Below are 13,314 nucleotides of genomic sequence, written 5' to 3'. Positions count from 1 at the left end.
CCCTCCTCTCCTGTGTGGAAACTATAGGCACATGATGGTGCCCTGTTGAGGGAAATAAGTACCATAAGAGAGTGGATGTGTGTGGGTTTGTGTGTGGGTTTGTGTGTGTGTGTGAGAGAGAGAGCGAGCGAGAGAGAGAGATGAGAAAGAGAGGGTGAGGAGAGATTGTGGAGTGTGTGTGTGTGTGTGTGAGAGAGGGCGAGTGTGTGTTGGTTGCCCTGGAAACCCCCTACTGACTCTGTCCGGTAATTGGTCTCTCCTTTCATATGACTCTCTGTGGTCTTGCCACTCTGACCGCGTTCTGACCGCACGCTCCAGTGTGGGTCTGACAGCGGTCTCACCATGCTGGTCTCTCCTGCCAGGTTCAAAGCCCTCCTCAGGAGGGGGCGGAGCTTCTGTAACCAAGCAGAAGAGACACCAAGGTTGTCTGAGGAACAAAGAAATGTGCTTTTGTGTGTGTTTGTGTGAAGATGCTGGTGTTGAAAGTCAGGGGAAGCATGCAGTAATAAAGTGTAATGTTTGAAGGTATTTGTTTGGTGATGGTTCTGTTCCTCTGTTTCCATCCCTTCATATTGTAATGGTGTAGTGTTTATTACAAACTCACCCTGTGGGGGCTTAAAAAAAATCAATAACATGAAGATGATATTCAGAAATCCTTCTATATATTGCTGACTCTCTGTCTCTCTCTCTCTCTCTCCAGTCTCTCCAGTCTGAGCTCCAGCATGGCCACTCCCTCCTCAAGTCCCTGAGAGAGAAGGCGGAGCGGGCTGCCGGCTTCCTGGAGGACTCTGGGGCTGAGAGTCTGGGAGGGGAGGTGGAGGCCCGCCTAGCCCAGCTGGAGGAGCTCGCTGGTGGGCTACGACAGGAGCAAGGCTCCCTTGAGCGTGCTGTGCTGCTGGCCAGGGAGTTCCAGGACCGGTACAAGGCCCAGGCCCAGTGGCTGCTGGAGACCAAGGCAGTGCTCAGCGGGCCCCTGGAACCCAAGGCTGAGCTGTACCAGAGGAGGGCCCAGCTAGCCAAGTACAAGGTAGAATATGGGACCCTTTCTGTGACCTTTCACCCTTAACCTCAGACACCATTGACCCCTAAGTACACTACAAGGTTACACGTTGTCTTTCCTTCTCTTTTTCTTACTCTGTCCCACCTCCTCCTTTCTCCCTCCTTCCCCTTCCTCCCATCCCTTCTCTTCCCCCCCTCAGGCCCTGCTCCAGACGGTCCAGTCCAGGGACCCCGCGGTGAGGTCGGTGGTGGAGAAGGGGGAGGCCCTGCTGGCCTCCATCCACTACCCCTCCGTCAGGGACAACATGCTCCGTCTGCAGGCCGACTACGCAGACCTGTGCGGTACGGCCAAGGTGAGCAGGACGCACCCAGGAACACCAGACGTGTTTGCCACACGTTTGCCACAAATCATAAATGTTACAAAATAAAATAATGGTTTGCATGGTAAAACTCATTACTTCGCAATTAGCCCGAGCAATACCGCAGTATTCCTTTGATATACATTAACGTTATGACTGGTGTGTGTGTGTGTGTGTCAGGCCCATGTGCATCATCTGGAGGGCCAGGTGAAAGAGCAGGAAGCGTACCACAGCGAGCTACAGGAAGTGGAAAGGTGGCTCCTACAGATGTCCAGCAGGATGGTGACCCCTGACCCCTCTTTGGGTGGCGGCCTCGAGGCAGCCACTCAGCTGCTAGCCAGCCATAAGGTATGACCACTTCGTATGCTGTGGTATATTCATGTCATTCCATTTCAGGACAATGGTTTTTCATCCAGTTCATTGAATCATGACTTTTCACATTGCCAAACCAGTTAACCTTTTCAACTTTTTCACTCCATAATCAACCACAATATATCCAGACTTCAGTCTGTGAGCCACAGCACAAAGACCCCATTTTCTTCTCGACTGTGTCATTTGACCTCTGCTTGAGTCCAGTTGTCCGATCCAATCCCGTCTTTTGGCTCTGAGGATTCTCCACAAGCTGTCTTTGATGTTGTCCTTGACCATTCACCCTGAGTAACACCCAGACTGCTTGTCTTTGTGTCTGTATTGTGTGTGTGTGTGTGTGCTCTCCTCAGGCCATCATGGAGGAGATAGCAGGGTTCGAGGACCGCCTGGCAGGGCTGAAGGAGCGGGGCGAGGACCTGGTGCGGGGCTGCACTGAGCGCGTGCAGAACAGACTAAGGCAGCAGGTCCAGGCCCATCAGCAGGGCACCAGGGACAGCTACTCTGCCATCTGCAGCACAGCACAGAGAGTGAGGACGGAGGGGAGGGAGGGAGGGTGGGAAGGGTGGAGGGGAGAGAGAGGGATGGTTGTGTTTGGGGGGAGAGAGAGAGTGAGGAACTTGACGGAAGTACAACTCAAAGAGGCACAAACCTTCACGCCAACACACACACACACACACATGCACACCACAGCGAAGCCAATTTGTTGATATCACGCTGGCACAAGCATTCCCTTAATCCATACCCATTTGGACATCTAAGCACCTTCTCTCAAGACTGACCTTCACCGCCAAACCAGAGGGCCCTGCCAGCGCAGACTAGCACCACCCATGCCAACGCTAACCAACTGCACCAGCCAAAACCACTCTCTCAATCCTACCTTATTAATCCCTGTGCAGTCTCTGTCAAGTTGATTTAATCTGTATGAACCAAAATGGGTCACACGCTATTCACCAAATATGGCAACCCTCTCTAATCCACCTCCACTCTGTCATTTTGGCAACATCCACCCTGTCAATTTAGCTTCCCTCCCGACACCATTATTATACAGCCAACCTGGCAACCCGTGGATCCAGCCACACACTCTATCAACAGGACTGTGCCAATCCCATAACTGGTGTTCCAGCCGTGCCATACTTGCCAAAAGTCAGTCAGTGCCACAGCCCGGCGCTGTCTAATACCACACCCCTCCTGTCGCCCCCGGCACCCTGCCACCTTGCCAACCTCCTATCCTCTGCCAACTCTGCCAGGCACCGGGCCAACACATGTCTGTTATTGACCAAGCCCCCCCCTAAGGCCCTCATATTAACGATGTCAATCATGTCCTGCTGCTGTTGTCTTCCCTGTAGATTAGGGACGCCTTCACATTCAACACCTGTCAAACACACAGGTCCCTAACCATGCTGCACTATTGTCTTTTCAGAGGGAAGACGCTGATTTGGAATTATGGAAATTAATTGGGCAGCGTTTTGTAGTGTCTCGTTTTCGTACGGAAAAACAATTGTCGCCAAAGGTTTTATAATGAGTCCAGCAGAAGTTTTTGAGTCTTAAGATTTCCATTGTTTTTCCTTTGGTTCTCACTCTCTCTATGTCTCTCTCTCTCTCTCCCCCCCCCCTCATCTCCAGGTCTACCAGAGTTTGGACAGGGAGCTCCAGAGACATGTGAGCCTCCAGGATGCCCTGCAGCAGTGTCAGACCTGGCTGGCCTCTGCCTCCGTGGAGCCCGAGCCCCCTGCACACCCCCCCCTGAGCCTGGAGGATGCGCTACTACAGGTCACTCACCTGCACCACCCCGTAGGCTGACGCAACCACCTCCTGTGTGTAATCTACTGGCAGTAAATATCTGTGTGTGGTGGTGATGGTGTGTTGTCAGGTGAAGCAGGAGCGGACTCTGCAGGAGCAGGCCAGTACCTACCTGCAGCTGGTGTGCTCCACCTGCGACCTGGCTGAGCAGAGGGTGAGGGAGACGGCGACAGACATCCAGCAGGTCAAGCTGCAGGTGAGGCAGAGAGAGTGAGCCGTGGAGAAGCACCACAACACCACAGTTCATGTCGACCAGACCCAGTTTTTTTTATGATTTGGGTGGATGATTGGGTGGATGATTGGGTGGATGATTGGGTGGATGATTGGGTGGATGATTGGGTGGATGATTTGGTGGATGATTGGGTGGATGATTGGGTGTGTGGGGTGTAACCCACTTTCAAAGTTGGACGTTCTTGATTGTTCTTGGGATGTGCAACGATAGCACTTCCTACCCTGAACGACGATGCCCGAGTCATCGATATGACTTCAGGGCGTCCGTGTAACTGTGAGCGGTGGGATCCGTCGTGCAGCTTTGCGTCCCTGAACGTTCCCCCCTTTTGCTTCCTGCTGCTCCTCAGATCGAGGAGAGGATGCTGCTGTGCGAGGAGGTGGCTGACAGCTGGAGGGACGTTCGGGAGCAGCGCTCCGACCTGGAGGCCCAGCTGAGAGAGACGGAGCTGCAGCTCCACAACCTGAGCAGGAGACCTGCAGAGCTGGAGGCCAAGATCGCCCAGAACCAGCTGGACCAGGCCCAGGTCAGAGCAGGGAGGAGGGAGGGATAGATAGATAGATAGATAGATGGACTGGATGGATAGATGGAAAAGGTTATTAATGAAGAGCTGGAGAGATTGACCAGTTGATCAATCATTCAGAGTGTTGCTGATTTTCTCCCTATCTGCAACTCGGTGTCATATCAATTCAAGTAGATACAAGTTTGGGTAAGGACAGCAGGGTTGAGCAGCCCCTCCATTTTCATCCGAGTTAGCCGCCCTTCTCTTGGGCCAAGGTTTCTATTCAGCAATCAGTGGCGCCTCACAGGACAATGCCCCATTTCAGAGTGGGCCCACGTTCCATAATGTTCCATAACGCCAGGCCATGTTCCATAACGCCAGGCCATATTCCATATGCCGTTGCATCTGTGCCCATTATTTGAGAGTCAGTTAACCAGCCCCTCACTTGGCTTGGAGATTTCCACATTTCCACAACTCAATGACAAACCCGTCGTCTATCGTTCCAGGAGTTCCTCCAGCAGATCAGGGATAGACAGGCCGAGGCAGCCCAGCTGAGAGAGGCTGTGTCGGGGCTGACGGGGGGCCGGGACTGCCCCGCCCTGGAGGAGGTAGCCGGTCTGAAGAGGGCTTGGCAGGAGCTGGGCCAGAGAGCCGAGGAGCTGGAGACCCAGAGGGGGGAGGACATGCAGCGGAGCGGGGAGTACCAGGAGTGTGTGGCTGCCGTGGAGGAGCTCTTCCACCAGGTGTCCAGAGAGTGGGACTACCTGGCCAGGTACGGAAAGACCATGTGTGTGTTCATCCAACTGTTATTCATCCATACGTTATGCAACAATATACATCCATCCACACAGCTCTCTTTCTCAGACATACACACTAATCACTTTTCCCCTGTGTGTGTGTGTGTCAGAGCGGACACAGAGAGCACCAGCGAGCACCTGCAGGCCCTGAGGAAGCTGTCCAGCGACCTGAAGGAGCAGGGGGGAACTTTGGAGGAGCTGAGAGACCAGAGGCAAGCTGTCCTGCCTCGCCTCAGCCTGCTGGACAAAGAGCTCATCAAACAACAGGTAACCCTGGAACCTACACCCATACTTCCACACCACCCCGTCCTCTTCGTGTTCTATCCGCTCAACCACAACCTTTTGTCTGGGATCTGCAGGTGGGGTACCTGGAGCAGCGCTGGGCCCAGCTGGAGAGCTTGATCCAGGGGAAGATCCAGGCCTCGGCCCACACCCTGGAGGAGCTGGCCCGCGTGGAGGCCCAGCTGAGGGAGGCCCGGGAGTGGGTAGAGGAGCAGCGACCCGCCCTCACCTCTGCCCTGAAGACCAGCCCCCCACCAGACCTGGCCCAGAGCTTCCTGTTTGACCACCTGAGTGTGTGTGTGGAGCTGGAGGCCAGGCAGCAGCTGCTAGCCCAGGCGGTGAGCGAGGCCCAGGCCGTGGAGTCCAGGTAATCACCTTAACCCTCGACTGTCATCGTGTGTTTGGTTTTTAACAAATCCATGAAGTGCCACATTGGACATTGTTTTCCTGTTTTCCCCAACACTTTTTATCCTCTGATGAGAAGACCTATGTTGCGATGTATGCCTGTGAACTCAATGCAATGTCAAGTAAATAATCAGTTAATCAATCGGCCAATCAGGCTGGGGCTGAGCGAGAGGAGGCGTCTGCAGCAGCTGGTCCTCCAGGCCCAGGCTGAAGTAGAGGCCCTGGGAGCAAGGGTGACCCAGAGGAGGAAGTACCTCAGCAAGGTAGCCATCTTGTCTTTCACTCCAATCATTTTTCTTTCACATAAGGGTTTTAAAAAGACAAGCACGCCACCTGACCATGAAAAACCTCCTCATGCGTTACTGATAGATTCACAACTTCTCTTATCTAAAGAACGGATCAGTTAGTTCACAAATCCAAATCTGTTTACTGTTATTCCGTAGGCCTTTACGGAGCGGACGCAGTTCCTGCAAGGCCTGGGAAGGGCGCTGTCCTGGGTGCAGCAGCAGGAGAGGAAGGCCTTGGTGGACGACCGCATGTCTCTGCTCCCCGAGGACCTGACCAAGCAGGTGGGCGCGTGCCGTGGCGTCCACAGCGGCCTGCGGGCGTACGAGGGGGAGCTGGCCTCGCTCCGGACCCAAGGACGAGTCCTGGAGACGGACGCCACCGACGAGGAGAGGGGGGAGACGCTAGCCAGGCTGGAGGACCTTCAGAGGCTCTTCAACACGGCGATCCAGAAGATCACCCAGCGGGTTCAGGACTTGGAGAAGGCCCTGACCTCTCGGAAGTACTTCCAGGTCGACCTGAATAAGACTTGCCATTGGCTGAGACAGGCCGAAGTCGTGACATTCCCTGAAGTTAGCGTCACGGACAAGGACGGTGACGTGGAACTGCAGGCTCAACTATCGAAGTTTCAGAATGTTCTAGAGCAAGCGTTGGAATATGAAAACCTCCTCCTCATTGTCCAGAGAGTGGGCCAGGAGATTCTTCCCTCCCTGAACGAGGTGGACCACTGCTACCTGGACGAGAAGCTCAACGCCCTCCCACAACAGTACAACAGCATCCTAGCGCAAGCCAAAGAGAAAAAAGACAGACTGCAGCACGCCATCTCGGAAAGGAAAGAGTTTGACACCTTCTTCGACATCACTCAGAATGCACTGGAGGAGCTTCAGGAGCAGTTTGACACTTTGGGAAAGCAGAGAATCAGCCTCAGAGAGGAGGACGTCGATCGCCTTTGTCAGGAACACAAAGATTTAGCTGAGAGTCTATCCCACCTCAGCCCTGCTGTGAGGGAGCTGAGGGGGAAGACTGAGGGCTTTCTGAGCAGGGGTCTCCGATGCAGACCTGAGGAGACACGGCATCTGGTCCATCTTCACGATTCGCTGAAGAGGTTGATTGACGGGTCGGTGAACCATTTAGGTGAATCGTCGAAGACATTGGGAGAACATAACGCAAAATCAGCCCAGCTAGACTGTGGCCTGAGGTCTGTTCAGGAGGAGCTGGTCAAACTGGAGTCAGAGTCGCACCTTAAAACGACAGACAGACTTGCGAGGCTTCACAAGCTGGTTGGGAGTTTAGAAGGGGTGAGCTCTCAGCTGGAGAGACTGAGCCAACAGGCTGAGGAGCTTTGTTTGAACTTTGACCCTACTGCCATCCAGGCCTTAAAGGAGGAAGTGACTTCACGAAAGGAAGAGCTATATTCCATTCAGACAGAGGTCAAACAACGCATTAGACTGTGTGAAAACCAATGTGAGGAGGATGAAGATTTCAAAACAGAGATTGATGGAATGTCCAATTGGCTGAATAGTTTGAAAGACAAGTTAAGTCAACCTTTGACCCATCCGGGGGTAAACGTGGAGATGGTTCAAGAGGAAGTGAGAAGACTGAATGTGGTGGAGGGGGAGGTGAAGTCCAGGCTGAGGAAAGCAGATGTCCTGGGCAGCAGAGAGAAGCAGAGGTACAGTAGTAAGAAGAAGACCATTCCGCCACACGTAGAGGACGACCTCAAGGAGCTGGCTAAACTGGCCTTTGATGTTCAACAAGCAGTGGCGGCCAAACAGGTAAGTTCTTCACCTTGGGTCTGTGAATGTCTAGATTCCATGTGTGATGGAAATTGAAATGGCAAGCTTCTATGCAGTACACGACAGTAGGCTTCTTTTTTTAAGCTTTTGAGGAATTTAGTATTGTATAACATTTTAGTGGTTTTGACTTATTCCATCATTCATGGCCTGAACCTGTTGAAAAAAGGCTCCCATTTCTCTCTGCCGCATAATATCAATATAAACCTGCTCAGGGAGCCTCAATGGGAAGTCATAATTGACCAGTTGAGTGCACTGCAGAACAGAAATAACGTTTTGATAAGTACTTAAAGGGCACTTAATTCAAGAGGCCTAACAATTTACATGTCCAAAATGAAATCACCTGCTAATGGTTTCTCTTTTGAATGAAATAGAGGGAACTAAAGTCCAATGTCTCAGTAGGGATTTTTGACATTTGACCTGCACAATTTGAAACAGTTTTTGGACAGTGAATATACTTTCCAATGAGGGTATTCTCATAATCTAACTTTCTTATCGCCATTACTAAGATGAGTCTGGGTAAGGCCCTGTCCCTCGTCCAGAGGCACCTCTCAGCTCAGCAGTCTACCCAGCGATGGCTGCACCTGGCTGGGGCTGTCCTCCAGAGAGCCGGCCTTGGAGTGGAGCTAGAGAACCAGGATGCAAGCCTAAGGGAGCTGGAGGAGATTTCTGTCCTGGAACAGGCATTCACGTCTGGGCTAGAGGAGTTAGAGACCGTCAATCTCCAACTGGAGGGTCTGATTGGGCCAGGAGAAACGAAGGTGCTAAGAGAGAGTTTGGAAGGAGTCAAAATGAAAAGTACAGAGGTCAAAGAAGAACTGAGGACACACCAGGAGAACCTGCGGAGGTGTGTGTGTGTGTGTGTGTTAGATACATTAACTGCATTATTCTAAATGGTATTGGAAGTGCAATTCAGGACTCCCATATCTTATTTGTCTGTCATTAGCTGTGCTGCTCCATGGTGCTCCTTCCAGAAGGAGAAAGAGGAGATGATTAGACAGATGAACGAAACAGGAAGAAGAATTGCATTGTTTTCCACGGCCAAAGCAGCCGATAGCAAAGAAGCAGAGGACAAGCTCCAGGATTACAAGGTAAATATGATTTTATTTATATATTTAGATCAGTTTTTTGAAACTGTCCTTTTGATTATTTTTCTCTTCTGCTCCCCGCTCTGTCTGTCTGTCTGTCCCCCCCCCCCCCTCCCTCCAGTCTTTGGTGACCCAGATTGATGGGTTGGAGGGCCCCCTGTGTGCTCTGAGAGAGAAGGGGGCAGACCTGGAGCGGGTTGGTTCAGAGTCCAGTAAAGTTGTCGTCAGCCACTCGGTGTCATCACTATGGCAACGCTGGAGTCGGTTACGCAGCACAGCGCAAGCCCAAGAGAGGGTGCTGGAAGACACAGCCAGAGACTGGAGAAGTTTCTCTGAAAAGGTAGGGGAATATACTGTGTATATATACCATATAAATGTCACTCTGTCAATACAGTAAGACTGTACTGTAATGCGTTAAACTACCTACAGTACGGCACAGCCAGCAATGTTATACACTAACCTTCTGCATGTGTATTTGGATCACCACTCACACATGCTAGCAGAGCTCACAGCCTCTACTCTAAACTAGTGTGTGTGTGTGTGGTGATGTCATTCCAGGCAGAATGCCAGTGCCTAGATCCCGCCAAATCTTAGTCAGGAAGTATTTTCCCAACTTCCAACTGCTTCTGACACATCCCTGTCCCACAAAGCAATGCTTCTGGGAAGGAAATGAGGTCTTTGGATCAGGAAGTGGTCATATGTCTCGATGTGGCACATTCTTGTTGTCCAGTGGCTTTCTATAACCTCTTTGTTCAACTGGACATGAGATCATTCTTCACGAATGAGTCACTGCTCTGGACTTCTTCCTGGGCCATAAAAGGCAGTATCTAACAAGAGACCCAGGAGGACATTGTTACAGTGAACCAACTCCATATATGAGATAAAACCTAATCATACCTATCTCCTATCTTATGATTATATAAAATTAAAATAAAATAACCCATCACATTTTCTGATAAGGAATTTTCTTTCTTTGAAAATGCATTGTTGATAGTGGTTGGTTCGTTTGAAATGTTGTGCATTGTGTGGACCAGAGAAAGACTAGTGGTACAGTAGCTACAGCAGCAGATAATAAAGAAAAAGTACAATTAAATATGGATGCGTCTTCCTAACTCTCCGCCCTTCGACACACCACTCCCCCACCCCATCCCTCTTCCTAACTCCCCGCCCTTCGACACACCACTCCCCCACCCCATCCCCAGATGGAGAAGGTGCGCTCCGTCTCCACAGACCTCCACGGCCGTGTCCCCGACAGCACTGTGGAGAAGGCTGCCAGCAGGGCGGCGCTCCAGAGCCTGCTGGAGTACCACGACTCCTTCAACCAGGAGCTGGACCGCGAGCAGTCCGCCCTGGCCCTGCTGGGGCAACACACCCTCCGCCTGAGGCGGGAAGAGGAGCCCAGAGAGGGGGAGAAGGAGGAAAGGAGCCCAGAGAAGGGAGGAGATGAGACCTCCTGCCTTGAGGAGATCAGGACCTTGCAGGAGCGCTACGAGAGGTAAATCCTGAGGATGTGCGTTTCGGCGTGTGCGTTGTGGGTAGGTGCGTCTCGCTATTGATTGCGGATGGCTCCGCCTCTCAACCTGTGCGTGTCTCCAGCCTGGCGCTGCTGGTGCGTTCCAGCCGGGCGCAGGTGCAGCAGGAGCTGAGGGAGAGGGAGGAGGTGGAGAGGGAGCTGGGCCTGGTGAGAGGCTGGATCCAGGACACCCGGGGCCTGCTGCTCAGCCCCACGGCAGACCTGGAATCTCTGCTGCATGAGCTGGAGGTGGGAGGAGACACAGGCTCACAGTCAGGAACCAACACACGTACAGACACAAACAATCTGTAACTAAGCGCGAGTATCTTAAGAAAGCTGTCTAATCTAGTTTGAGTTTTGTAAACACGCGCACACTTGCACATACTCACACAGCCTTCAGTAAGTAACACCTTCCAACCCGGTCATGCAGACGGCCCATGGTGAGGTCATCAGTAGGCGCCAGAGTGTGGAGCGCATGGCGGAGCTGCAGCAGAACAAGTACCAGGACCTCCAGGCCGCCCTGCCCTCAGAGCTCAGCATGCAGCTGGCCGAAGTGACTCTCGCCCTGGGATCGGCTGAGGACCAGGTACCCCCCACCCCCGGCTCTTCCCATCAGTTTACTCGAGGGTCTCCAAATCTGGGTCACATTGCCTATTGTTTAAAGATGAATCTGTAGATCCGGTACCACATTTTCTGTCTCCTCTCTGTGACTGTCAGGTCCAGGCGAGGGAGAGGGAGGTCCAGCAGACCAGAGACGTGAAGGAGGATTTCATCTCCAGACTGCAGGAGATGGAGGGCAAGCTGAAGAACATCTCCCTGAAGCTTGGAGAGAAGGCTTCCGACCTGGAGCAGGCCAAGGAGCTCACCAAGGTAAACGAGGAGTCCAGCTGATAGACTCATTACCATGCAATTAACCCCAGCCAAACCCTGCTGTTTATTTAACAGACCTCGAGGTTAATGACTGATGTGTGTGTGTGCCTGTGGCATGTGGGTTGTTTGAAGTCTTGAACTCCCCCTTCTCTTCGAGACTGACCCACTTTCATGAGAAATATTCCAGATGGGATTTTACCCCCCCTCCTCTCCCTCTCCCCTGTCTCCTTCCTTCCCTGTATCCTCTCCTTAAGGCCTGTCTCCTTTGGGGTCTCTATCCGTATGTTTGGTGAAAGTGTTTTATCTTCACTTCAAACAGATACAGTTAGCCACATGGGGTGAGCTATTTGCCGATGTTTACCGTCCAATCGTTCCTGTCTCTCTCCAACCCTTTTTGGATCCTTCCCCCCCAATCCCCCTTTATCTCCATTCATGGGCCCCCTCTTAACCCCCTCTTCACTCAACCCTTCCCCCCACCCACTCCTGGTCTCTCTCACTGTCCACAATCCACCCTCCCTTTCACCCTCCCCCTTCCTCTGTACCCCTCCATGTCCTCCCCTTCCCCTACTACCCTCTTTCTCTTTTCTATCCCCTTCCTCTCTCTCAATTCCCTTCCTCCACCTGTTCTCTCCTTTCTCTACCCTCCCTTTCTCCTCTCTCAATCTGCCCACCCCTCTTTCTCTCCTTTCTCTCCACCCCCCTCCTTCCCCCCCCCTACCCCTCCCCCAGGGTCTGTGTGAGGAGTGTGTGGGCTGCGCTCGCTCCCTGGCAGAGCTGGGCACGGCGGTGCAGGAGTTCGGCGAGCAGAACCCTCTGCTGTGTAAACAGCTGGCTGACGGCCTGGCCAGGCTGGCAGAGTCTCAGCGCCAGACCATGCTGCAGGCCCAGGACAGGGCCAGCCGGCTGAAGAAGGTGACCGATACGTCCTCCTTCCATCCATCTCTCCATCTATTCATCCATCAATCTATCCACACTGAACATCATTTGAAACAAGCTGTTGTGATTAAAGGATACCTTTATATGTAGAGACTGGTTCTTGGGCTCCATCAACATGTTTATTTTCTTTACTTAAACATTTGAGCACACAGTGGTCTCCAAAAGCCTGTCCATGTTCTCAGACTTTTCCCTTCTTTTCCTCGTACCCCCCTCCTCCCTCCTCCTCCCCCCCCCCCCCCCCCGCCCACCACTCCCGAGCAGGCAGAGCGGCAGTGGGAGGAGTATAAGGGCATGAAGGTGTTCCTCCTGGCATGGGCAGAGAAAGCAGAAGCCCTAGTCACTGGCCAGATCGTCTGGAGTACCGCCTCTCAGCTGCAGGAGCAAATCAGAGCCCACCAGGTGGGTTCATCACCCCAGAGTGACTTAATCTACAGCCTGGTTGATTAAACCATCTCACTAGGACTCCTCAGCAAGAAGTTGTAAAATACACACTACTGATGTTTGATTACTGTGTTTTCATCCCTCTTCACGTCAACGTTCTACATCACCATGACAACAGGCGTTGCTGCGCGAGTGCCGCGGTCTCCACGGTGACCTGGAGGCCATGGGAGAAAGGGAGGGGCAGCTGAGTGAGGTGCTCCAGACTGAGGGGTGGAGCCAGCAGGTGTCTCACCTGAGCCGACGAACCCAGGAGCTGCAGCAGAGGGCCAGGACACGCCTGCAGAGTCTGCAGGACGCCGCCAAGGTAACACACCTGGTCACCCAGCCCCAACGCCCCTGGAACACCAGGGGACTGTGGGCTATGATGAACAACAACAACCTTGTGGGCCTCTAGTCTGGCCCCCCTCTTAAACCTCCTCTACTATTAGAAACCATTGTGCTTTTGTTGTTGAGGTGTACCTCCTGTTTAGAATACTGCCCAATAAATACAGGAAATTCCAGTCATTTGACTGAGGGAATGTTTGGGAGGGGGTCCACTACCCTGAGTGGTGTGAAACCACAGTGTCCCCAGGTGGCCATTGTATGCCATTGCACCCACATTCCCCTCTTGATTCCCTTAATTTCCTAATCTGATCTCAATCTGGTT

General features: G+C 52.6%; 1 protein-coding gene across 1 annotated transcript in view; it reads left to right on the top strand.

Moving 5' to 3' along the window:
* LOC136947626 (nesprin-1-like) overlaps window positions 1–13,314 on the top strand; it is a 49,558-nt gene that overhangs the window by 21,940 nt on the left and 14,304 nt on the right. Inside the window, 22 exon segments of the mRNA XM_067241755.1 lie at window positions 701–1,027; window positions 1,200–1,352; window positions 1,539–1,706; window positions 2,078–2,254; window positions 3,351–3,497; window positions 3,598–3,723; window positions 4,106–4,282; window positions 4,765–5,030; window positions 5,166–5,322; window positions 5,415–5,704; window positions 5,897–6,005; window positions 6,186–7,802; window positions 8,330–8,667; window positions 8,767–8,911; window positions 9,030–9,248; window positions 10,111–10,403; window positions 10,505–10,670; window positions 10,852–11,007; window positions 11,139–11,291; window positions 12,021–12,203; window positions 12,489–12,626; window positions 12,787–12,972. Coding sequence (XP_067097856.1) covers window positions 701–1,027; window positions 1,200–1,352; window positions 1,539–1,706; window positions 2,078–2,254; window positions 3,351–3,497; window positions 3,598–3,723; window positions 4,106–4,282; window positions 4,765–5,030; window positions 5,166–5,322; window positions 5,415–5,704; window positions 5,897–6,005; window positions 6,186–7,802; window positions 8,330–8,667; window positions 8,767–8,911; window positions 9,030–9,248; window positions 10,111–10,403; window positions 10,505–10,670; window positions 10,852–11,007; window positions 11,139–11,291; window positions 12,021–12,203; window positions 12,489–12,626; window positions 12,787–12,972 — 5,691 coding nt within the window.

Source organism: Osmerus mordax, chromosome 8 (genome assembly GCF_038355195.1).
Source record: "Osmerus mordax isolate fOsmMor3 chromosome 8, fOsmMor3.pri, whole genome shotgun sequence".
Classification (NCBI taxonomy): domain Eukaryota; kingdom Metazoa; phylum Chordata; class Actinopteri; order Osmeriformes; family Osmeridae; genus Osmerus; species Osmerus mordax.
The sequence above is the reverse complement of the archived record's forward strand: the minus strand, read 5'-3'. Positions and strand labels throughout refer to the sequence as shown.